The following is a 26,358-nucleotide window of genomic DNA, read 5'->3' on the forward strand; positions in this document are numbered from 1 at the left end:
TGGTTCAGTTTTGAGACCTATCCGAGTTTTAGGATTACTATAGCTAACGTTATGTCTGAAATAGCTGTTCCAGTCTTTACCTGCACTTTGCATGTGAAATTTCTTTTGGATTATTGAAATAATAAAGTATGTATAAAGTATTTTAAGTATGGAATTACTTAATTTTGGGAGAAAGCCTCCTAAAATTGTAGCCGTTTCAGATTGTGAGAAGAGCAAAGTGAGAAGAGTAAAGGAAAAGAATTTTACCACAACTGAAGTCAGTAAACTTAAGTTAATGGTTCATGCATGTTTGTTGACTTTGGCAGGAAAGAAAAATAACTTGCATTTGAAATGAAATATCCCTTGCTTTAGAAAGTGCTATTGTGAAGGTCTGTTTTGTGAAACTTTGTGTAGTTTAATAGGACTCAACTCCAGTTATCAATACTTCAACTCTAGTTGAAGTATTATGTAGATCTTCTGTATTAAAACCAAATTGAACCTTTGAGGTATTTAAAGAGCTACAGTAATGTTATTTTTCGTCAGATGAGCCAGTTGTCATATCAGATCATTGACTATCTTGTTGAGTGTCTTACAGGTTATCCCCAGTATGTATTGCGCTAGGAATTAGTTTTGTAGGTGCTGCAGATGAAACGTTTTTTTCCTGTACAGACATAGTGTTGTGTGTGCATACAATGGTCATGTTGAAAACTGCTACTGCTTGACTTGCGTACATTGTACGTGCTTTTGTAGGATTTTGTTTTTTTTTTGCATTCAGAGTTTAGTGTCACCTGTTGCATCAGAGTGGATGGGATGTTGATAACAGCGGTAACGTGGCTGATTGGAGCTGGTTCTGGAAGTATGCAGTTGTGGTCTTTTAGGGAAACTTCCTCATAAGGAATTATGTCTAATGTAGGTAGTCTCTGCCCATCCTGATTCTTTCCAGTAGTCCCTGTGCCATGTGCTTATTAAGCATATTATTTTGAAAGGAAGGGCTCTGTCGTCAGAAAACATGTCTTTCTTTAACTCTCAGAAAGAATTTGAGGGGCTGTTCACCTTTAGATAACTTGTCAGCCAGGAGGGGATTATGAATACTGTAGCTCTCTGTTAATTTATAGACTTTGTGGAGTCTGGTACCTCATGCTTTGTTTCTGTAGCACCAAGCATAGACTGTATCTTCCCCAAACACAGACCCTAATGAAAGTGCCATTTTTTTCCATCAACTGTTTATTTACTTTTCCTGTGGATACATGAGTATGTAATATGGGGAATGAACCTGCAGAGTGAAATTGGTTGACAAAAACCAATATTTTTTAAAAAAAGTCTCTTTGTAAAACAGTGTGATTGATTTTTTTTTTTCCTTCATTGTTGTATTCCAGTGGTATTTAGTGATGGATAGGGCTTTAGTGTTTCGGAAGGGGGAAAAAAGCTGATTTTTGTGTCTTGTGGTGGTTTATTTAGAGGGATCATGAAGCTGGTGTGTCAATACTGACCATATTCTGTTACAGTACTCTGAAGTGCAGTAGCTGAGTAATGCTAACACTTTTCAACTTGAGTTTTTTCCTTTAAAATTATGGTATTCATTTGGAGGTATACTGGAGCTTCAGGCTGGGGATTCATCCAGTCATCCACAAAAGCTTCCCAGTAAACTTATATCAGAATCAGAATGAGAATTAGAATTCTTATATAGAATCAGAATCAGTAAGGTTGGAAAAGACCTCCAAGATCATCTGGTCCAACCATCCCCAACCACCAATGTCACCCACTAAACCATGTCCGTAAGCACCATGTCCAACCTTTCCTTAAACACACCCAGGGAGGGTGATGCCACCACCTCCCTGGGCAACCCCATTCCAATGCCTGATCGCTCTTTCTAAGAAGAAGTGTCTCCAGATTTCCAACCTGAACCTTCCGTGGTGCAACTCATTCGCTCTTGTCCTGTCCAAAGCCAAACCAAACATGCCTTTAGCAGGCATTTGTTTTATTTATGTTTAGTTTACATAGTGATCTGGAGTAGCTCTGTTCAGCTATGACTGACAACTGTGCTATAGATGTCTTTGTAGGGAATTTTATGGGGCAAAAATTAAGGATACTGTGGCTTTTTTGTCATATTTCCTGTTGTTGAGCCAAAGTATGGATGTATATAATAGCTGCTATTACTTTTGTCTGATTTCTTAAGGTCTAGACTGTAAGGAATGCTTACTGTTCTTACTCATTGAAAAAGTCAGTTGTTCGTCATAAGTGGAAAAATGCAAATTGCCTCAGGGAAAGGAATCTAACACATGAAATAGTGAAATGTGAGTAGCAGTGTTGAAAACAGGCTGGGGTGATGGCTGACAACAAGCTGTATGTGACTGTGCAATGTGATATGGTGGCAGAGAAGGCCCCTTGAATTCTCTGCTGGCTGCACAGAGATGTATCACAGAGTGGGGACAAAACTTTGAAATACTTTAGAGAGTTACATTTACAAAAAAAAAAAAAGCCTTGTGCCTCATTAGATACAATTCAGCTCCAGAGGCTACCATAAGAGTGTCTGAATTTCTATAGCTTGGAGGCTGCTATTCCATTTTTTTTTTCTGTGAGGCTGTTGCCATCTTTTCACAAACACAGTTACATATAAGCAGGTAGGTATTTTTTTTTCATAGCCCTTAGTCAGGTGTCAGTTAAAACAAAGTCACTTCTGTGTGGCAGCCAGGCAGCAAATGCTGGTGGTTGGCTTAGGGAGGAGGACTGTAATGCAGGGAAAAGCAGAGTGGGGTGGCCCAGTGATCAGACCGTTAATAAAGTGAGAGGAAAAAAAAACCTTCCAAAACCAAACTTTGTTCATGTTTATCCAAAGAATTAAAGCTACAGAGAATGTAGCTTAAAAAAAAAGGGGGGGGATAACCAACCTCCCCCCCCCCAATAAACATTATTCTGAAATTCCTGTTTTCAAGTGTTTTGAGACTGTCTTTATCATCTGTAGTTAGATAATTAGGACTTCAGGCTGTTGAATGCTTTTTCTGGTTAGCAAAGAATTAATTTTCTGGTGTTGGTATGTAGGTCAGATCTTTTATTTGCTGATTTTTACTTGCGGGTGTCTTAAATTTCTGACAGCTTGTTTCAGAAGCTAACCAGCTCTTGGCAGTGACCCTCAAGCTTCTGAGAGTAGTTTTATAACTTCTGAGAAACTTAAGATAATGTGTATCAGTGCAAAATGAAAGCATGTCTTCCCAGGTACTTGCAAGGTTGTTGCTTGTACTTAGGAGAAGTCTGGCTCTGAGGTCTGCTGTTGATAAGAATTTGCTGTATAACTTGTTTTGAACACTTGCATAAATATTTTCTATGGCATTTTAATTTCAGACATGAAACATGAAGGTTAAGATGTATTCACACAAAACTAGTTTTAATGATAACATTAGTCTTTGTCTAAGTACCTGTTAAATATGACTCGTAATTGTGTAATACATACTGCTAATTAGAAATGTGCACATTAAACATGGAAACTGAATTTCACTAAGTTTTGAGATGTAGACTGTTCATAGTTTTTAGTCAGTTCATAGTTTTTAATTTTTCTTGACTTTTCTTGGTAATATAGTAAAGATCAACACCACTAAAATGGTATCTTTCTCTGATTCTTAGATGTGAATGAATTGAAAGAGTGCCTTCATGTACTAGTGAAGGAACAGCAAACTCTGGCCACGCAAACTGCTACAACAGCTCTTTCAGCTATGAGGCTAAAGCAGAGGCTAGTTATCCTGGAACGATACTTCATTGCATTGAACAGAACAGTTCTTCAGGAGAATGTCAAAGTTAAGTGGAAAAGCAATAGTATTCCTCTGCCAACTGTGGATAAGAAAAGGTAATGACAAGTTGTACAGATAAGTTAGTATATTAGCAAAATCATAGAAGGGTTATCAACCTGTGTGTGACAGCTTAATGGGATTTCTTTCTTCTCATGAAGCATTACCAGTAAAGACAATCTTCTTATTAAAGATGGTTTTAGGTGGTGCTATATACCACACAGTTTTCATCCTTGGCTGATGCTTACTTATGCTGACTCTGTTCATATTGGTTGTCTTTTATAATAATACACTTCAGTAGATGTTATTCTTTGAGCTACAATCATACTTTCCCAGAGATACTCTTTTGTTCTACTCTGTTGGATGTATGGAAAGGCCTATTTCAGAAATGATGCTGATGGACATTACATAGTTCTAATAGCATTATTTCTTGTCATTAACATGTATTTCTCATATTTATTTGCTGAGTCATGCACATAAATTTAAAAATTCAAGTACATAAAAGTTGAATGTAGTTTTCCTTAGCTTGGGTGAGAAACGTTATAATCAGACATTTTATTTGAAAATGTTTCAGGAGAACTATCTGAATAAGAAATTATCTAGTTACTTTCTATATCTAGATAGTTTATTGACCTAAGAATAGAATAAAACTGTTAATTGAGGCATTAAAGAAGCTTGTCAATAGTCGAACTAGGTTGCTGTTGGACAGAACATGCAACTTAACCAGGGAAAATTTTATTTTAGATTAGCTCTAGCTTCAAAAATTAAAGAGACAGTAAATAAATATCGTAGATGAGTTATCGTCTATGGGATTGTTCTGATGGGGATGTCTTTCTCTGAATAATCTGTTCTTTGAAGAATAATTTTTCAGTTCTGATTAAAAAGAACACTGGTATGTTTAAATTATCAGACTGCTTAAAAAGAAAAGACAGTTTAAATTTTCTCTCGCTTGAAAAAGTCTTGAAAGTTCACTTTCATTGTGATGTGAGATTAAAAACAGGTTTGTCTTCCTAAGACAAAACAGTAGGGAATCTCCTGTTAGTAAGTAAAAAGGAAAGCTTACTTGATTAATGTGATTGCATAAAAAGCAAAGGTAATAAAAATGTTTGGGAGTCCAGTGCATATCAACAAAAATTCAAGTTCTCTCTTCTGTACACAAACCAATACAGAAGCTGCAAAGAGATTTGTAGTATTGACTCTTGAGTGAAAAGACAGGCAATGACAAAAAGGATGAAATTCATTCTCAGTAATTGAATAGAAAATTTATACAACATCTAAAATTCTAGGTAATGCAGTCCAAATACACTAGAAGTATAAACAGCCTAGATAAAAATGAGTACATGAAACATCATACACTTGTGTACTTTTAGTGTGCAATCATAATTTCACTCTAAGTAACTTAGGAACCTTTCCTATGGCAATTATGCCAGTCTGGTTTATTTTTTCTCTGTTAAGGTTTTTGTTGTCAGGGATTGAGTTAGCTGGGTTTTAGAACAGCTGAAGTTGAATTTTGGTTGTCGTTTTGATGTTGACCACCTTCATTCTCAAGAGGAACTTGCAATTATTTATGTTAAAAAAAAAAAAGTAATTTTATATGCATGCATATAAATAAAGTGGAAATCTGTCAAATACATATATTACTAATAATTTTTATAATGTATGTAATTGTTACATAAACTGTATAGAGACAATGCGAATATGATTTTTTTTAGCCCAAGACCTGTAGGGAAAGGTGTAGAAGGACTTGCACGAGTTGGATCTCGAGCAGCACTTTCATTTGCATTTGCGTTCCTTCGTAGAGCATGGAGGTCAGGTAGGTCTACTCTGTAGCATACTGTGTATATTTTTGATTTCTGAAGACAGATGATTTTCATAAAAGCATGTGCATGTATTAAAGATATAGCTCTATGCAAATACTTACAAATACTAGACTTCCATAATTGTATCTTATTTTTATGTGGTCTTATGTCTAAAAGTGCTGTTGTTGATCAAAGCCATCGGAGCCAGTCATTGCTATTCAAGCCAATACAGCTGCCGTATTGTGCTGGGGTACTTTTACGCTTAGCTATACAAACTGGGATTTCACAAAGAGAATGCATTTTAATGCCAGGTTTCAGAGAAGTTAGATTTCTTTTTCAGAAAAGATGTTATCACTATATTACTGCAGCACAGTAGTAGTTTTGCAAAGGAGTTGGGAGCAGTAGTGCAAAACTTATATTTAGTTTGTGTACTTGTCAACAATGGTCAAATGGCAAAGGTTGGCACTCAGAAGTTTGAAATGGCAGAATTCTCTGTGCCACCTGAACTTCACAGAATTACAGAATGTCAGGGATTGGAAGGGACCTTGAAAGATCATCTAGTCCAATCCCCCCGATGGAGCAGGAGCACCTAGATCAGGTCACGCAGGAACGCGTCCAGGCGGGTTTTGAATGTCTCCAGAGAAGACGACCCCACAACCCCTCTGGGCAGCCTGTTCCAGTGTTCTGTAACCCTCACCGTGAAGAAGTTTCTTCCCATATTTAAGTGGAACCTCCTATGTTCCAGCTTGCACCCATTTCCCCTTGTCTTATCATTAGATGTCACTAAGAGAGCCTGGCTCCATCCTCCTGACACTCACCCTTTACATGTTTATAAACATTAATAAGGTCACCCATCAGTCTCATTTTCTCCAAGCTAAAGAGACCCAGCTCCCTCAGCCTTTCATTGTAAAGGAGATGCTCCACTCCCTTAATCATCTTTGTGGCTCTGCACTGGACTCTCTCAAGCAGTTCCCTGTCCTTCCTGAGTTCCCTGTCCTTCTTGAACTGAGGGGCCCAGAACTGGACACAATATTCCAGATGCGCTCTCTCTGGGGCAGAGTAGAGGGGGAGGAGAACCTCTTTCAACCTACTAACCACACCCCTTCTGGTACGCCCCAGGATGCCATTGGCCTTCTTGGCCACAAGGTTCATGGTAATCCCGCTGTCCACCAAGACCCCCAGGTCCCTTTCCCCTACGCTGCTCTCCAGCAGGTCAGTTCCCAACTTAAACTCATACCTGGAGTTGTTCTTGCCAAGATGCAGGACTCTACACTTGCCCTCGTTACATTTCATTAAATTTCTCCCTGCCCAACTCTCCAGCCTGTCTGTCTTGCTGGATGGCAGCACAGCCTTCTGGCATGTCAGCCACTCCTCCCAGTTTAGTGTCATCAGCAAATGTGCTGACAGTGCACTCTATTCCCTCATCCAAGTCATTGATGAATATACTGAATAGTACTGGTCCCAGTACCGACCGTTGAGGGACTCCACTAAATACAGGAGTATCCAACTCAACTCCATCCCATTTACCACAACTCTCTGGCTTCTTTCCTTCAGTCAGTTCACAGTCACCTCACTACCTCATCATCCAGACCACACTTCCTCAGTTTAGCTGTGAGGATGCTGAGATGCTGTCCAATGCTGTACTGAAATCAAGATAGACCATGCCCACTGCTTTACCATCATCTGTCCACCTGGTTATGTCTTCATGAAAGGCTATCAGGTTGGTTAAGCATGACTTCCCCTTGGTGAAGCCGTGTTGACTCCCCCTAATGACCCTTTTATCCTTGATATGCCTAGAAACAATGCCAAGGATAAGTTGCTCCATTGCCTTTCCAGGAGTAGAGGTGAGGCTAACCAGTCTATAGTTACCCGGGTCCACCTTCTTGCCCTTTTTGAAGACTGGAGTGATATTTGCTTTCCTCCAGTCCTCAGGCACCTCTCCTGTTCCCCACGACTCACCAAAGATGATGGGGAGTGGCCTAGCAATGACTTCCGCCAGCTCCCTCAGCACCTGTGGGTGCATCCCATCAGGACCCACGGATTTATGGATGTCCAGATTGCTTAATCGGTCCTTAACCCAGTCCTCATCAACTGAGGCAAACTCCTCCTTTATCCTGAGTTCCTCTGGGGCCTCCAGGGTATGGTGCTCCTCAGAACAGCCCCTGGCATTATAGACTGAGACAAAGAAGGCATTCAGTAACTCTGCCTTCTCTTTATCTTCTGTCACCAGGCCACCCACCTCATTCATTAGTGGGCCTAGATTGTCTCTAGTGTTAGTTTTATCCACAATGTATTTGAAGAAGCCCTTTCTGTTGTCCCTGACCCCTCTTGCAAGGTTTAATTCTAGGGAGGCCTTAGCTTTCCTGGTTGCATCCCTACATCCTCTGACGACAGTCTTATATTCCTCCCAAGTGGCCAGCCCCTCCTTCCGTGACCTCTGGACTCTCCTCTTCTACTTGAGTTTGTCCAGCAGTTCCCTGTTTAACCATGCAGGTCTCCTGGCTCCCTTTCTTGACTTCCTACCTGTTGGGATGCTCTGATCTTGACCTTGGAAGAAGCGTGATCTTGACCTTCTATTCCGTCCCATGTCATCACCCCAGAATGGAAGGAGGGAAGAGAAAATAACTTGCGCACCAGGCTCTTTCACCAGCTGTTCCAAGGCCCTGAAGTCTTTCTTCACTCCCCTCAGACTAGGGGATGCAGCTTCCTCCCCACCTGTCTGGAAGATCATTAGCGGGTAGTAGTCTGTCGAGCGCACCAGGCTGGGGAGTGTCCTGGTGATATCCTTGATCTGGGGCTTCAGGCAGACTGCAGACTTCCCTATGATGAGGTTCAACTCTGCATATTGGGCCCTCTGTTTCTCTCAGAAGGGAATTGCCTACTACAATTACCCATCTTTCTTTCTTATCGGAGGCAGTCTTGAGGCGTGTTGTCACTCCTCCTGTGTGTGACCTCGTAGTTGGGCATTCCACCACACCCTCTCCTACCTCTCCTTCAAGATCCAGGGCCTCAAACCTATTACAGGGGGCACCTGGGGAAGTGAGGTAGGTAGGTAGGTAGGGGGGTTGCCTGTGACGCTGAACTGGGACTCGCTTCCAACCCTTATCTTCTTTTTGGTCTCCTCCCTCTGCCCAACAGCGACAGGGCAGGAGCTCCACCACCCTCTGGGGGGCATCCCCCTGGTGCCCTTCTCTCTGGCATGCCAGGGAGTTACTCCACTAGGCAGTCTCCTGCTCACACGCCCTGATGCCCCTTAGTCTCTCCACCTGCTCCCTGAACTCAGCCACCATGGTCAGCAGACTTTCCACCTGAGAACAGGCGGTCTCCCTGCTGCCCTCTCCCGGCAGCGGCAGGCTCAGGCACTCCCTGCAGCCAGAGGCTGGAGCAGCCACATCTCTGGGCAGGCCACAGTCTTTTTGGAGTGAGCTGCCTGCCTAGTGGACACCATGGTAGGTTTGTTTTCTCGTAGACTTACCTAAATATTTGTCTCAGTCTGTGCTATTTGTTTAGATTGCAGCTGTTTGGCTCTTTGTCCGGGGTAGTTCTTTTTCCAGTTGCCTCAGAAGATGCATAGCAGGACAAGCTGTTTTAAGACTTGCTGCCTTTCCAAATGCGTTTTTTTGTGAAGCAGATCGTTCTTCAGAAGTCTTGCAGTCAAAATGTTTGTATGAAAATTGAGAACTTACGTACATATTAAGTAACTCATAACCATGAGATTAAAAGATAAAATCCACAAAATGTTGTATAAAACATCTGTACGCCTTCTGTGAAGATGTGGGTGTAACTAGTATTACTATGATCCTTAGGTGAAGATGCAGACCTGTGCAGTGAGTTGTTACAGGAGTCACTTGATGCACTACGAGCTCTACCAGAGGCATCCCTTTTTGATGAAGGGACTGTATCTTCTGTATGGTTGGAAGTTGTGGAAAGAGCTACTAAATTCCTAAGGTCTGTTGTGACTGGGTAAGTTTCTTCTTTAGGGTATTGCTGAAGTATCTGTTACATGGCAAACTTAGATCTCCTACCAACTGATAGTCTGAGCAGAATAGTTTAGAAAAGAAAAACAATTGTCTTAGTTTTCCGTAATGTTATATCAAGCAAACAAATGGTACATGAGTTGTTGAAATGATGCTTCTCAAGCATGGTTTAATTCCTTTAACTATTTAAGAAGAATCCAAACTTGAGTATTCTGAATCACCCTGCCTAGACTTACCCTAAAAATACTATATCACTATTGTAAGCTGTACCCACATGAAGAGTGCTTTTAGTAATGCAATATATGTGTATGCTTAACTGAGTCTTTCCAGTATAGCAATATAATACAGACTGTGCATAGGGAGACAAAATAAAGGTACTCACTTTGGACTTGGAGCACTCCCTTACTTTTGCCTGTTATTTAATAACTCTAAAACTTACCCTTTTATGATTGTTATAGAAATTATCTTTTGAATACTGGAACTACGTCCTTATGGTGAATATCATAAAGAATATTTTAATTTCGCCTGTGAAAAATGTGATTTTCATGTTCTTAGCATATTTAAGAGAGCTAAGGAACAGATAGTGAAGCTTTGGACAGTTTTAAAGCCCAGCTGCCACTTCAAAAATAATATTTTGTGGAACGTGTCAGCTTTTGTTACATGCTTTCATTGCCAATTTTATATTCTTTAAGTTTAGTGGTCCTTGGTGTTTTGTAGATGGCTTTTGTTAAGCAAATATCTATTGTTTCCAGTTATTTCTTAGCTAATATATATTGTTTGATTTTTAAATAGAGATGTGCATGGAGCTCCCAGTACCAAAGGGCCAGGGAACATTCCGTTACAAGACCAGCACTTGGCACTTGCCATATTGCTAGAACTGGCAGTGCAGAGGGGCACGTTAAGGTGAGGAGCGTGAACACTCCGATTTTTAACCATTGCTAATGGTTGGAATGACCAGAGCGGTGCCTGTCTTCAGTTTTCATTAGTTTTGTGTAATGGTTGTGGTTCAAAGCATGTGAACCTTTACTGTAATGCAGTGGAGATCAAACTCTTATGTTAACTAGATTGTAAAATCCATTTTTAATATTTTGACATCTGCTTAAAATGTAAAGCTGTGACATCTGATTAAAAACGTAGAAAGTGAGTTGTATGGATAACCTAAAATGGTTTCCCTAAAAATGCTTATTAACAAAAGACATAATCTTCCTCTTTCAGCCAAATGTTGTCTGCAGTTATGTTGTTACTTCAACTTTGGGATAATGGAACGAGGGAAACGGATAATGAGCGATCTGCACAGGGAACAAGTGCACCCCTTCTACCTTTGTTACAAAGATTTCAGAGTATAATATGTAATAAAGACGTGCCCAATACTGAGGAAGAGATTCAGGTACTTAGACTTGATTTATTTGAAACGGGCATTATCTTGGTATCAAGCTTTATTTGACTGACTAAATTAGCTACAAAATTATCCAAACAAAATTTGGATTTACTTTAGCAGTAGTATTTTCCTGATGACACATATACATGCACCACTGTTGTTTGATTTTTTTTGTGTACATATGAGTTCCTTGAGGTAGGAGGACGAATTTCGTAGTATGATTATAGATAAACATTGTATTCCAGAGCTAATGCTTTTGTGATAACTTACAAATGTGACCAGTTAACTTTTCTGCACGCTTGGATTGTTTTTATTTAATTTTGTAAGGAGTTAATTGAACTACAGCTCTTAGTGAATATTACTGAGGTTGATAAAACATAGCAAATGAGTGTTATTACACTTACAACTTGCTATTCACAGTATGACTGAATTTTCTCAATGTATGCGTTTGGGATTTTCCTTTACTGTAAGAAAAAGTATGTGCCTGTTTAAATAAGTTTCTCTTAAACTTGTGCAGATACTCAGCATATCTATAGTGTGTTCTGTATCTGTATGTGTAGTGGCATGGAAATATGTTGAATATTCTTCTGACTGCTCTTTTTTCTTTTTTAGCTGCTGACTTATCCTCTGAGTCCAAACGAAAGTTTTCTAAGGTATCTGACTTTACCGCAGGACAATGAGCTAGCGATTGATCTGAGACAAACTGCGGTTGTTATCATGGCCCACTTGGATCGTCTAGCCACGCCATGTATGCCTCCACAGTGTAGCTCTCCTACATCTCATAAGGTAACTATTTGCAGAATCGAGTTTAGTAAGATACATTTCCTAAAAGTGTAACTAATTTTCAGTTTGGAAGAATAATGACTCTTAAGATTGTTTTGTTTTCCTTTTGATTCTCACATTGTAACTTTGAGTTGCTTAAATTTGTCTTTGGTATCTTGTATGACATTCAGAAATCTTTCAGTCAGCCTTGGAGTACAGTTCTGTGGTTTGGGAACAATTCTTTCTTATCACAACATTATGGCTAATTCTGCCATGTTTTGGACTGTTCCCGTTGTTTATTAGAGAAAATTCTCAAGACCAGAGATTAAATGTTTATTAAATTTTGTCTGTCTGACTTACTTAAAAAACCACCAACAACAGGACAAACCAACAATCAAAAAACCAGAGAAACCTCTTTATATGTTAAACTTCCCATCTTGAAAGTCTACACTTACTGTAGATATTTATAGCACATTCAGTAAAAGACTAAACTGAATATGATGAATGCAAGTCTTTATTTTTAATATCCTGCTAATAGACAAGATTTATTGACCACTGGCAGTAATGGCGATCTAAGATGTGAGTATATTTAGCATAGAAAAGCTTAAAAAAATACAAAAAAAAACACAATAAAAATCCGCTGCATCTTTTTAAATTAAGTTGCATATTTCAAAATTGTACTTACAGAATTTCTTATTTTCTAGGGATCTCTGCAAGAGGTCATTGCTTGGGGTTTAATAGGTTGGAAATACTATGCTAATGTGAGTGGTCCAATTCAATGTGAAGGACTTGCCAATCTTGGCGTTGTGCAGATTGCCTGTGCAGAGAAACGTTTTTTAATATTATCTAGGAATGGACGAGTTTATACACAAGCTTACAACAGCGATACACTGGTGAGTTTTTTTTGCATATTTTTGAAAATGTGTTCTATATTATTTCATACGATAGGTCTGCTTTTACAATATCTTGGAAGAGTAGATTAAGGCATGCTGATTTTTGTGAGCTGCTTTGTTGTTATTTTTGAACTTTCAGAAGTAGTGATTTTGATCTCTTGTATTGATTTGATTAAACATATCTCATTCCTGTAATTTCTGTCAGGCTAGAGGTTATGAGTACAATAATACTTGATTTCATTGCTATTCTATTGCTATGGGTAACAGCTCATTTACCCGTATTTCTTTGCAATTGGTAAAAGCTGTAGAAATCAGCAGATGTGAAATGAATTTTAGTTCAGTGCACCATGCTCAAACTGTAGTTTCTCAAACAAAACTGTACTGTAACAAACATTTGTTGCTAAGATTTTGTTTAAGATAAACAGTTTTCACATATACTAAAGAAGTATAAGGATGGGAACAGAATAATTGCAGAGCATCATTTTTAATCAGATTTAAATAGCAATTTGACCTTTTCTCTACTTATATCTTTGCTTCATTAACTTAATAGATCTGACAGGTTTGATAAGCCTTGGGAAAAGTGTTCCTAGTTATTCCCTATATAGGCAAGTGATGGAAAACATAAGCAATTTTAATAACTTTATTACTTTGGTTCGCAGGGACCACAGCTGGTGCAGAGTCTAGCTTCCAGAAATATTGTGAAGATTGCAGCACATTCAGATGGGCATCACTATCTTGCTTTGTCAGCAAATGGTGAAGTTTTCTCTTGGGGCTGTGGAGATGGTGGAAGACTAGGCCATGGGGATACAGTGTATGTAATAAAAAAAAAAAAAAAGTAACATTTGACAGTATTCTGAATTCATAGTAGAAACTATTTAGTTGTGTGTACAAGCACCCATAAGAAGTATTACTGAAATGTAGCATGCTACACTGAGACTATGCGTAAAAGGTGTAATGTACCCTGATCATGATTTATTAAAGGATGCCTGTACTTTTCAATCATTGTCTGACAAATCAGGCAAGTAGGAGACATTGTTAATAACCATATTTCTGATACTGTCCCAGCTGGTAGTTGTGACCTGTTCAGCAAATAAACTAGCTGTTAAAGCTGGCATAGTAACTGACCATTCCGATGTACGTAGTGTTCTGTGTGTTGTCATTATGGCAAGCAATTCTTGATAATGAAGTTGTCATAAAGCCCATTGCTTTGGAAATTAATGTATTTCTGCAAAATACTGGTGCATGGTCTCCATACCTCAGACAGTCCCATTAACAAGCAAGTGTTTTTTTCAGTAGGCAGCTGAAGATTCATAGCCTCAAAGATTCTGTTGCTATACAAAACAATATAAAATATAACTGATAATTCATTTTTTAAAATAATTTGATTTGTTAATCTATTAAATATTTCACATTTGCATTAAGCATTTCATAATCAACTCTGTTATCAAACAAATTGTGTTCTCTCTGCATATATTCTCTTTTTAATATTCCTAGTTCTGCATTGGTGCTGCCTGAAATACTTGTGAGTAGAGGATGTAGTAGTAGTTCCACTATTACCAGGCTTTTTGTTCGTTGTTTTATGAATCCATAGTGCATTTTCCCTAGGAACATTGATTCAGATGTCAGAGTGGGGTCATCTTTACAAACGCAGTCATGTTGCTTACATCATTCCTTTTGCCCTCTGCCCCCCTGTATTAAGCAATAACAATTAAACAGTAACATTATTGTTCTGCTTTTATGTAGGAGCAGTTTTTACAGGGGTCCGGTGGAGGGCTATGAAGATGATTAGGGGTCTGGAGGTTGTCTTTTAAGAGGAAAGGCTGAGAGAGCTGAGGCAGGTCAGCCTGGAGAAGAGAAGACAGAGAGGGTCTTATAGGTGTATATAAATATCTTAAGGGGGCATGTCAAGACAATGGGGCTGGGCTCTTTTCGTTGGTGCCCAGCAACAGGATGAGGAGCAGTGGGCACAAACTGATTAACAGAAAGTTTGTTGGGAACATGCGGAAAAAATGTCTTTACTGGGAGGGTGACAGAGCACTGGCACAGGTTGCCCAGAGAGGTTGTGGAGTCTCCTATGGAGATGTTCAAAACCCTCCTGGATGCCATCCTGTGCAACGTGCTCTATGTGACCCTTCTTGGCAGGGGAGGTTGGACTAGATGACTTCCAGAGGTCCCTTCTAACCTCAACCCTTCTGTAGGAGCGCACATCAATATATTTTAGGTTTTGTCTTCCCCCAGTGTTGAATTTCTGATAAGCAAGGCAGTTATTACACAAGGGTTAGAACTGTAAATGCTATATCTGAACAAATAATGTTAAAAAAATAATATTTTTGTAGTAGGCTTAAATATTTTTGAAAACTACTTCATTAATTTAATTGGAAACAGAAATCATAGTTGTCAGACATCTCTATTGCTTTGTATGTTGTTGAACAATCTAAATTTTATTTTTGACTTACAACTCTATTTTGATACCTCAGGCTACTAATATGATTTGCAGGTAGAATTGCATCAGTTATTTTCTAACAAATATGGCACACCTTTTATTATCTACTCATCAGATCACCCTTTGTGAAATATGTCACCTTCTCTTTAAACAGCCCTCTGGAGGAACCAAAGTTGATATCTGCTCTATCTGGAAAGCAAGCTGGGAAACATGTTGTTCATATAGCATGTGGAAGCACTTACAGTGCAGCCATTACTGCTGAAGGAGAGCTATATACGTGGGGACGAGGAAACTATGGCAGGCTTGGTCATGGTATGTTTTTTGACATCTTAAAGTCAGTTGTTTGTCAAATAATTGTTTAATGTTTGTCTCAAACAATCTTTTATCCAACCTACCCATGACTGATTTGAGAAGCCTATGTGGTTTCATATGTTACGAGAGGGATTGTATTTCAAAAGCACTAAATCTCTGAGCTCTGTAAAAATAGGCATCCGGATGGAGAAAAATCATGGAATAGCTTGGGTTGGAAGGGACCTTAAAGATCATCTAATTTTGACCCCTGCCTTGGGCAGGGAATCTGCATTGTCTCATTCCCTTCCTTGTGAAGCAAAGGCAACTGGGTGAAAATCCACTTTTCTTGTGGGTGAAATCCATATTAGATACCTAAGAAGCCATAGGGGGAGGTCAGTCATAATACTCAAATCTGAAAACAAAACAGAACAACCCCCTCCACCCCAAAACAACAAAAGACCCCAAACCAACCAACCAAAACCAGAAGAACCCACTAAGCTTTCTTGGTCTTGCTGCTCATGTGACTATTTTATATTGAAGGTTCCAGTGAAGATCAGACCATCCCAATGCTGGTCACAGGGCTGAAAGGACTTAAAGTTATTGATGTGTCATGTGGAAGTGGAGATGCTCAGACTCTTGCAGTTACTGAAAATGGTTAGTAGCGAAATCTAACACTTAAGCTTAGCTTTTCTTGCTTTCATTCTAAAGATATTTATATTGCAAATACTGTGCTTATTTTTAGTGGCTTAAATTCTTCAAGAATTTGAAGCTGAAATTTCTTTTGGGGAAATATATATGTGCATTTATTTTGCATGTAATGTGTACAGATAACATTTCTCTGTATATGTATGCAATATATTCATTTTGAATGTGCATATTTATATTTCCATTTGCTTGATATACATTTAAAATAACGACAATTCTATAATGGATAAAATATTAAATATATGTACATCTGTATCTACATTTTATGCATCGTATAATTAAGCTCATGTTGTCACAACAGCAAGGTTTTTGAGTAAGGGAGTTGTCTATGTTAACCATGGGAATTGTCGAAGAGAGGCTGTTCTGGAATCCAGCTTCCTGGCGTTCCCTGGGCTAGGTGCCCAATGGACGAGGTTCAAAACCTGAATTTCAGTGTATGAGGTTAGGCACTAAAGTCATTGTTTAGAAAGCAGGTATCTTTGCCCAATTAAAATATGCACAATTAAAAACCTGAAAGATTTGCTCATACAGGAACTTAAAACTGAGATTTTCTAATTATTTTATTCCTTGTTCCCCTTCTTGCATGCTTTCATTGCTTATCAGAGTACCTTTGAGAATACTGTATGCAAGCAAGGAATGTAAATTCTCTAAAATGTAAGACAAAATTTGGATATGCTTACCATTCTTGAACTATTATTTAATGAAGATGGCGGAATGACTTCATGATTTCTGATTTCGTAGGGTTTAGATTTAGTAGTGAATATTGAAATACAGTGATAACAGACAGTGGTAGTTTTCATTTCATTTTGTGAAATGATTGAGTGACAAGAACTGAAAATGGAGATCAGCTTTCACAGATAAGTTGACCATTCAGTGTGGAAAAAGTATTTTGCAAGTTCTTACTAACTAAAGATCAAATGAGAGGCTTGATTTGCAGCATATTCTCCATCACATATGCTTTTAAGAAGGACTTTTGGTACACTGATTAGTTTTTAGTGTGTATTATGTTTTTGTTAGTTTTGTCAACATGAGAACTTTTCAGGTTAAGAACCACTGTTGAAATCTTTTTCATCCTTCTTATGTATTTCATGAACTATTGAAAATGAATTAATAACAGATATTCCTAAATTACGATTTCAAAATTATGCTACTTATAGAATCTCAGATTTTTAAGAACTTACTTGTTAGAACAGATAACTTTATTAAATGAAAAAACAGTGCAATATTTCTGGTTTTCTCTCTTCTTTTAAAGGCCAAGTGTGGTCTTGGGGTGATGGCGATTATGGAAAGCTGGGAAGGGGAGGCAGTGATGGTTGCAAGACTCCCAAGCTGATAGAAAAACTTCAAGACCTGGACATTGTGAAAGTACGCTGTGGAAGTCAGTTCTCTATTGCTTTGACCAAAGATGGTCAGGTGTACACCTGGGGAAAAGGTGACAATCAAAGACTTGGGCATGGAACGGAAGAGCATGTCCGATATCCCAAACTGCTGGAAGGTTTGAAAGGTAATTAGCTGGAAATACTCAAAAGCTTTTTGTTGTTTTGGGAACCTTTAACTAGACAGTGATGGTCTCAACTATACGAATGACAATACCATGTACTCTGGTGTCATATTCTATACTGTTTTCATTGTAAAAGGTAATTGTGCACATTTCCCATCATTTCTGCCTTTTATGCCTTTAAAATTTCAGCAGACGTAGAGCTACTATGTTAAGATTACTTTAAATGCTGCTTGTCCTTGTGTTCTACTTATTCTTACTGTTTTTCTCCTGTTAGGTTTGCAGGAATGCTTATTTAAAGACATGTTTTCGCATTGTCAGGAAAGTATTTTTGGCTAGTTTGTAGCAGTGAGGGTTACTTCTTCAATGTGATAGAAACCTGAGGTTCTGGAGGGGAGGATGAGGAAAAAAACTTTTATTTCACTGTCTTTCCTAAAACTGTTTTTCATATATCATGAATGCTCTAATAGAAAGTAACTTCTGAACTAAGGAGTATAATGTAACTTTGCAGTCTCAGTTCATGGATAGGGAGATCTTTTAATAACCCTTTCCTGAAAAGCGATCCAAGTGGAAGGGATACAAAATAGAAGCTGTTTGTTTTGAACTTGTAGACTTTCATGTTTGTCTCTTAAGAATCTTTAAATATTTCCTTGATTTTTCTTTTGCGGTACTCTTCCAATCCACTACTAAAGCAAAGGTAAGACTATTGACGTCCATAACATGTTTACAGTTAAGTATGAACACAGTTATAGTTAAGTATAAGCACAGTTTTCTTTCCCTCTGATATTTATTTTTCTCTGTTAATAATTACAGTCCTTAAGTTATTTTCAATATGTTACTTTTTTAATCAGGAAAAAAGGTGATAGATGTGGCAGCTGGATCCACACATTGTTTGGCATTGACTGAAGATAGTGAAGTGCATAGCTGGGGGAGCAATGATCAGTGTCAACATTTTGACACTTTACGGATCACCAAACCAGAGCCTGCAGCTCTCCCAGGATTAGACACAAAGCATATTGTTGGAATTGCCTGCGGGCCTGCTCAGGTAAGTTTTTAATCTTTGAATTGTTAATTGCAATTCGTCTCTATATGTGACTAGTTCTGTACACTAATCGCAGTCCCTCTTTCTGTGCTTGTATGAATTCTCTTATTTCTTATTCTGAACAGATGAAGGCTTGGAAAAAAAAAAAAACACCAAAAAAACCAAAAAGAAACTTCATGCAATTGTTCTGCTAAAAAGAGATGACTAGCTTTCCCTCTGAGTATTCTGAGTAGCTATATCCTCCTCCCTTGGAGAGCAGTTGAAGAGTTGTTTAGCTGAATGTTTACTGCAGCAAAGATAGTGAGGTATCTGGATTGGCATAACAGCACTTTGGAAGATGTGATAATGAAGTTCTTTTCTGGGATGGGTAGGGTTTTGTGTGTGTTTACAGCAATGCAGGCGGAGAGTTCCCTTTTGCAGATGTGCAGATACTGCTGAAAACCATTGCATTTTGCATTTTTTTCTGTTTATAGAGTTTTGCTTGGTCATCGTGTTCCGAGTGGTCAATAGGCTTGCGCGTGCCTTTTGTAGTGGATGTTTGCCCCATGACCTTTGAGCAGCTGGACCTTTTGCTGAGACAAGTGACAGAGGGAATGGATGGCTCTTCTGACTGGCCTCCTCCTCAGGAAAAGGAGTGTATGGCTGTGGCAACATTAAACCTTCTAAGACTTCAGGTACCTTAAGTTTCTTACACATTGAGTAGTCAGTGAGATAAATGTTTCAGTAAATTGCTTGGATGAAAATAGTGAACTTAATGTGTTTTAAAACGTTTTAGTTGATGAGAAAGCAAAATAAGTACAATATCACTTCCTACTCCCTGAAATTTTGCAGCTAATGGTTGTTTTAACTTTGGCTATCCTTACTTTAAAGCTCAGAAATATTACTTCCCCCTTCCACCCAAAAAGCGTTTCTTCTCTTGGCTGTATTTGAATATCATTAAATATGTAAATGGCTTAGGCCTTGCATAATCACTCACTCAGTAAACATGCTCCTAGGGACTGTAAGCATTTCTAAGAATTTTAAACAGCATTTCCAAGAGTGAGTGTCTTCTTTGGAATGTAACTGACATGTGGTGAAGATGTGTTGCTATACCTAGCATAATATAGGGATGTAGAAACAGTTTGTTATTCTTTAGGTTATTATAGTTCAGAATTTTAGGAGATATAGTTCATAATCTTTGTCTTATAGTTTAAATTCAGTACATGTTTCAGCAAGCCAGCATTTCCCTTTAATTTTTACAAATTTACAGATGAAATGTTTATATCTAGCTCAGTGAACTTACTTGCTCTAGGACTGACTTTTTTTTTTCAAGTTCGTATGTTCTCTTAATTAAAAATTTGTCCTTTTTTCCCTCTTCCTTGTCTTTCAGCTTCATGCTGCCATTAGTCATCAGGTGGATCCAGAATGTCTTGGCTTAGGTTTGGGCGGTATGCTGCTCAATAGCCTGAAGCAGACAGTCGTGACGTTAGCGAGCAATGCTGGTGTTCTTAACACAGTGCAGTCGGCTGCGCAAGCAGTGCTGCAGAGTGGGTGGTCTGTGTTACTGCCAACAGCAGAAGAGCGGGCTAGGGCTCTCTCGGCACTCTTGCCCAGTGCAGGTTGGTTCTAAGATGAAAAAACTCTTTGGTGTTTACGTTTCTAGTTCATTAATAGTTTTTTTCTATTCTTAGTTTCAGGAAATGAGATGAATGTAAGTCCAGGCCGTAGATTTATGATTGACCTCTTGGTGGGCAGCTTGATGGCTGATGGAGGCTTAGAGTCTGCACTAAATGCTGCTATTACTGCAGAAATTCAGGTACGTTTTAACAGCTTTGCAGTTCTATATAAACAGAGGAAGGAGATATATCAAGTGTCTTCTGAAGTTTGTGGAGTGATGTTATCCTCTGTTGACCTGAAACTTGAAGCCTCAGGTGGTGTTTGTATGGAAGTATGAATCATGTTCTCCTTTTTAGACAAGTGTTTCTTATTGTTGCCTAGAGTAATGATTTTAGCAACTGTAACAAATGTTTTTATAAAGCTCTGTAATAGCATAATTTTACAAACTGCTTTTTGTAACTTTCTATGGGATTCTTGAGTTCTTCGCTTTCTTGATTACACCCATATTTTTCCAGCAGAAATTTCATCCGTATTACTTAGAATTAATTCATCTTGAATTCCTTTGCAACGTCCCAAATTTCTGTAGGCTCAGTTTCAGACTGGTTCAAATGTTCATCACAGAGGATAGAAAACATTTTTTATATATTGCCTTCTTCAATACCCTCTCAGAGGTGCAACATCCTCTGTACAGACTACTTTAAATTACTGTATTTATGTATGGCTGAGAAAGCACTAATGTGCTTTTTCCTTGTGTACTTTAATTCTTCCTAATATATTTTCTTTTTGGTTCCTCTCCACTGTTGGTATATTGTGAAGTATTTGATGCAGAGGAAATAGTTGTATTAAGTTTTGCTTTATGCATTAGTTGTAATCAGTATTAGTATTTTTTGTTGCATTTAAAGACATACAAGACCTATTAATTCTTAGTCAAGTCTACTATGGTACATCTACATTATAGTGTAGGTCAGAGATGCCTGAACTGGCTTTAGATACATGCTGAAGTGATGTAGGTGACAGCATACAGCACTGCACAGGATAATTTCTATTCCCTAAAAACAGGGTGAATTAGTCATACAGAACTCTATGGAGTCTATAGTTCTGTAGCAAATCTAACCCAGGTTCTGCAGTGGACTGGATTCATTACTTTTATAAATACAGAGTAAACATACCTTCGCTTGTAAACTGTGCAGTAGCTTCTGCCATGTTGAAGCAAATAGAACAGAAATAAATTGTTAACTTGGTTTGGTGGAAGCAGAATTTGGAGTTTGTCTTGCTTTGTTTCTCCCTCTGCCCTTTCTTTGTACATTATAATTATTAAAAAAATAAACAAATCCCACGTAGTCCTTTTGGAATATACAGTATATATTTCTATATAGGTAAAAGTAACTATTTTGTTTTCATGAAAACTTATTTTACTTTAGCAAAATATTTCATCATGACAATGGAATTTTGTGTATTTTCTTAAACTTGTTCTGCATTTTTAGGATATTGAAGCAAAAAAAGAGGCACAGAAAGAAAAAGAAATTGATGAGCAAGAAGCAAATGCATCAACACTTCATAGGAGTAGAACTCCATTGGACAAAGACCTTATTAATACTGGAATCTATGAATCTGCAGGAAAACAAAGTTTACCATTAGTTCAGTTAATTCAGCAGTTACTAAGGTAATTACGTCAAATTTCATTTATTTTTGCATGGAAAATTTGTTAGAGAAATATTTTACAAACTAGTCAACTAAAGGATGGCTAATTTTAGTTAGCAAATGCAGTCTTCGTTCTAGAATTTCAGCTCCACAGAATTCAAAATATTGAACATTTTTCTGGTTTATATTTACCTTTGCCATTTTATGTGGGTAAGAAGTACATTTGTGCAGTTAATGACCTGATTTTAGGAAGATTTATTGCTTTACTCTTACTAGTAGGAACATCAGCACAAATTTATTTAGAACTAAATGTTTTGCATCAGGGAGACTAACATACTTTAGGTGGGGAAGACACTTGAATTTTAGATTCTGAGAAAGAACTGCGGATAAATGATTAATAGGATGCTGAGGGTAAAGCTTCTTTATGCCAGCTACAACAGTATTTAACATATAGTAGAAAGAAATGACGAGGTTACTAAGAAACCTGCTGTGCTTTTTAACTGAAGTGTGATGCTAACCATGTAATATAATCAGTACAGAGAGTCTTTTGAACTAGATATTGTCATGACTTCCAGTGCAACCTTTCTGTTAAAACAGTCAGGTTATGTTTTTGTAGTGAGTGATGACAAAGATTGATATATTTTAAATACCTCCACAAAGGTAGCCTGACTTTTTGGGTACTGTGATGCAAACCAAGTAACAACATCCTACAAGAAAACTTTGCATAGATTTGTGAGAAGTTCCAGGAGAAGCTTAACCTGTGTTTCTCTGGCCTATCTTTACTGTGAACTCTTTTAAATACTTTACAATGTTTTGTATACCAATTAGGAACATTGCTTCACAGACGATAGCCAAACTAAAAGATGTCTCTGATCGCATTTCATCTTGCATGGACCATGAACTTTATAGCAAAGAGAGATCTGCTTCTCTGGACCTGTTGCTCCGTTTTCAGCGTCTACTTGTTAGTAAACTCTATCCAGGAGATTGTGTTGGGCAGGTCCCTTATACATACAGTAAGTCATCTTAAAAAAATAAGCTCTCCCTCCCCAAAGAACTTCTGTAACACATCTTTTGCAGGATAGCAGTTTCGTGTTTTAATTTATCTTCTTTCATTTGTCAGTCTAGTTGTTGACCTCTGAGAAGTGTTTGAAAGTAGTTTCTCTAAATTGCTTTCTGTAAGAGAAAATGTCTCTTTGGAAGGCAGTAGGATCTAGATTATACAGTTTTTGTAAACTTCTTAAGAGTTTTAGAAAAATGTTTCTTTATTCAGTGTTAATACTGAGTGGCTATATTTCAGAAGAGTTTGACAGCTTTTGAAGACTTTCTTAAATGTGACTGTGATGGTATTCTGTGCTTTTCCTGCTTTTTATACAGGTCCCGATCTCTTAGGTGTTGGCTCTTTACTGAAGAAATACACTGCTCTTCTGTGCACGCACATCAGTGATATACTTCCTGTGGCAACCAGCATCGCTTCTGCTAGTCATAGGCATTTTGCAGAGGTATCTCATGTTGTGGATGGAGATTTAACAGGTAGGTTTTTATTTGTTGTCCCCCTGTCGTTCCCTCCCACAAACTAATAATATGTTCTTGGAAGTGTTAAATGAGTAAAAAAGAATCTACTTCATATTCTGGTTGGTGTGAGAGAGAGGGGACAAAGTTGATGGGGAGTAGAAAAGAGCTTTGTACTGAGGAAGTAATGGAAAGTAGAATGTGTTGCTTGGTTATTTACTTCTGTGAAGCTATTACCCTAAGTCTTTAATTAAATCTGAGTATTGGTCTGTTTTTCTTCTGTGTTTTAGGCATTCTTCTTCCAGAATTGGTGGTTTCTATAGTGCTGCTGCTCAGTAAAAATGCTGGATTAATGCAGGAAGCTGGTGCTATCCCTCTGCTGGCTGGCTTGCTAGAACATCTAGATAGGTTTAACCATTTAGCCCCTGGGAAGGAAAGAGATGACAACGAGGATCTAGCATGGCCAGGAATAATGGGTATGTACCTGAAGCATCTGTACCAACTTATTTATATTTTCATAAAGTAGCTATGTAAAAACGATGACTATTCACATGAACAATTCTTGGGAAGGGAGCTGTGTTTTACAGGACAAATTTTTGTTAACCAGTTCATTTGACAGTATTTCTGCTAGTAAATTCTTAAGGAAGTTACTTGTAAAGGTAGGATTAAGCAGAGTACAAATGCAGCTTTTCAGAGAAGTAGTCCACTTTATGTAGTGTTTTGCATAATTTGCAACATCCATTTCAATTTTCCATTTTGAGTGTTTAAAGTTACAGTGAATACACGAGTAATACTTCTATGCGTTTTGTTACTAATTCTGTTGGCATTTCATAACATAGGCTGTCTCTGGGGTGAGAAGAGAAGCCGAAAACATGCAGAAGCAGAAAACATGCATTTCTAACGGAGCTTTTCACTGGTGGAGGGAGGAATGAAACACATGGTCAGCATAACCAAAGAGAGTGAAATGTCACACTGATTGTGTGTTGGGGAGGGCAAAAGCTATATGAAAATTCAGTTAGTGGCCTAAAAGAACAAACTGAGATGGAGATGCACATGTGCAAACATGACTTTGATCTTTCTTGCCTAAACGAAATTACATTTATTTTGAACTAGTTTATTTATATGTAAATTGGAAGAGTTTTCGCATGTGTAAGTAACTGCCTTTTTAAATAAAAATGTGGACTTAAACTGAAATTAAATAAAAATCCAATGCCTTGCAGGCAAGCATGTAGTAAAACTGAAGTAATTTTAAGGGAGAACCAAACAGCAGTAATCTGCCAGAGTAGTTGTACTGCTCCACCTCCAAACAAAACAGCTGTGTAGTTGGGCAATGTCAGATCTATTGCAAGGTGACATTGAAGATTACTGCATAAAAGAATACATCATTTAGACAACGTAATTGCATGCTGTGTATAGAGGGACACATCAATATTGAAATCAATTTTGACTTCTAAGCATGTCAAAAGGCAAACCGCCTTTGAATAGAAGTAAAGAATTTGGTTATGTGACTGTTAAAAGAATGTCCAGAGAAACTTTGCTTTCTCTATTTCTGTTAATAAATTCTCTATTCTCTTTTATACTTGTAGGTTCATTTTTTACTGGCCAGAGTTGCAGAAATAATGAGGAGGTGACGCTTATACGTAAAGCCGATCTAGAGAACCACAACAAAGATGGAGGATTTTGGACAGTAATCGATGGGAAAGTGTATGATATAAAAGACTTTCAAACCCAGTCTTTAACTGGCAATAGTATACTTGGTGAGAATCAGCATCTGAATTAAAAGCACAAATTACTTCTGTTTAAAAATAGATGGCATAAACAGGCTTTTAGATGCTATCCTGACTGCCTCATTCTCTCATTAGCTCAGTTTGCAGGTGAGGACCCGGTTGTTGCTTTGGAAGCTGCTTTGCAGTTTGAGGACACAAGGGAGTCAATGCATGCCTTCTGCGTTGGCCAGTATATGGAGGTAAAAATGTTGTATTATAACAGATGCATGCTTTCTAAAGTATTGCTTTGCCTCCAAAATCCTTGTTGGAGCTCAAATTCTAGCTTTCAACTCATCTTTCTTTTTCCCAGCCTGACCAGGAAGTGATTACAACACCAGATCTCAGTACTTTGTCATCACCTCTAATCGACACAGAAAGAAATTTGGGTCTTCTCCTTGGACTGCATGCTTCCTACCTGGCAATGAGTACACCACTTTCTCCACTGGAAGTTGAATGTGCCAGTAAGCAAAACTTCATGTTGCATTTGTTAAAGCATACCAGAAAAGGCCAAATTAACAGAACATCTTCAGTTCTTCAGAGGACAGTAAAACTGAAGTTCTTTATTCTTAATATTAATTGCCACGCTCAGTGAGGCCAAAGAATTTAGCAAGATTTAGAAAGGCATTATGATATAATTTTGAACAACTACATATCTAGAATTTTGTAATATACATGGTATAGAGAATTTTCAAAGAGAAGGATATCTAACTGGTAACTGTATAGCACAGTTAACTCACAATGGAGTACTCAAATAAGAGTGCCTGAAGCATTTGGTGCTGGATTTTTCCATGTTGACTATCATTATTTTGTGAATAGAGGGTATAATTCCATATTAATCACAGAAAAATGGTGAAGGCCCTCTCATCTGTAAACAGGTGGTGACTGTCCTGTTACTTGATCGTTTCTTAGTTGTAGAATCCTTTTTTAGTTTGAAAATGTTCCAGCAAATGGAAGAGCTGCTGAACCTTCTGTTTGGAGCTGTGTATTCATTTCATTTCCAGGATTTGTTGAGTCTCAATAGCTTTCATCAGAATATAGATTTGTGTTTTCTTTATTTTAGAATGGTTGAAGTCATCTATCTTTTCTGGAGGCTTGCAAACTAGTCAGATTCACTACAGTTACAATGAGGAAAAAGATGAAGACCACTGCAGTTCACCTGGGAACACAACCCCAAACAAATCAAAACTATATTCACATCGATTAACTTTGAGTGACCATTCACAACCCTTTCTCCAAGCTATTGCAGATAATAATATTCAGGATCACACTGTGAAGGTAAGCCCTCAATTGTTCTGTTCAA

General features: G+C 38.0%; 1 protein-coding gene across 4 annotated transcripts in view; it reads left to right on the forward strand.

Annotated features, from left to right (window-relative positions):
* Window positions 1-26,358, forward strand: part of HERC2 (HECT and RLD domain containing E3 ubiquitin protein ligase 2) — a 115,026-nt gene that overhangs the window by 22,543 nt on the left and 66,125 nt on the right. For 3 of the 4 annotated variants that reach the window (XM_040535518.1, XM_040535509.1, XM_040535499.1), the window contains 23 exons: window positions 3,598-3,817; window positions 5,471-5,571; window positions 9,364-9,520; window positions 10,327-10,437; window positions 10,750-10,921; window positions 11,525-11,698; window positions 12,379-12,567; window positions 13,227-13,378; window positions 15,165-15,322; window positions 15,842-15,955; window positions 17,259-17,510; window positions 18,356-18,549; window positions 19,020-19,220; window positions 19,916-20,144; window positions 20,217-20,341; window positions 21,627-21,805; window positions 22,612-22,796; window positions 23,158-23,313; window positions 23,583-23,768; window positions 24,879-25,049; window positions 25,155-25,258; window positions 25,369-25,519; window positions 26,119-26,333. In XM_040535518.1, the coding sequence (XP_040391452.1) occupies window positions 3,598-3,817; window positions 5,471-5,571; window positions 9,364-9,520; window positions 10,327-10,437; window positions 10,750-10,921; window positions 11,525-11,698; window positions 12,379-12,567; window positions 13,227-13,378; window positions 15,165-15,322; window positions 15,842-15,955; window positions 17,259-17,510; window positions 18,356-18,549; window positions 19,020-19,220; window positions 19,916-20,144; window positions 20,217-20,341; window positions 21,627-21,805; window positions 22,612-22,796; window positions 23,158-23,313; window positions 23,583-23,768; window positions 24,879-25,049; window positions 25,155-25,258; window positions 25,369-25,519; window positions 26,119-26,333 (3,896 nt within the window). The remainder of the gene's footprint in view (window positions 1-3,597; window positions 3,818-5,470; window positions 5,572-9,363; window positions 9,521-10,326; window positions 10,438-10,749; window positions 10,922-11,524; window positions 11,699-12,378; window positions 12,568-13,226; window positions 13,379-15,164; window positions 15,323-15,841; window positions 15,956-17,258; window positions 17,511-18,355; window positions 18,550-19,019; window positions 19,221-19,915; window positions 20,145-20,216; window positions 20,342-21,626; window positions 21,806-22,611; window positions 22,797-23,157; window positions 23,314-23,582; window positions 23,769-24,878; window positions 25,050-25,154; window positions 25,259-25,368; window positions 25,520-26,118; window positions 26,334-26,358) is intronic. The other variant, XM_040535524.1, reaches the window with a different exon arrangement.

The sequence above is a fragment of the Cygnus olor genome, chromosome 1, assembly GCF_009769625.2.
Source record: "Cygnus olor isolate bCygOlo1 chromosome 1, bCygOlo1.pri.v2, whole genome shotgun sequence".
In the NCBI taxonomy this organism is placed as follows: domain Eukaryota; kingdom Metazoa; phylum Chordata; class Aves; order Anseriformes; family Anatidae; genus Cygnus; species Cygnus olor.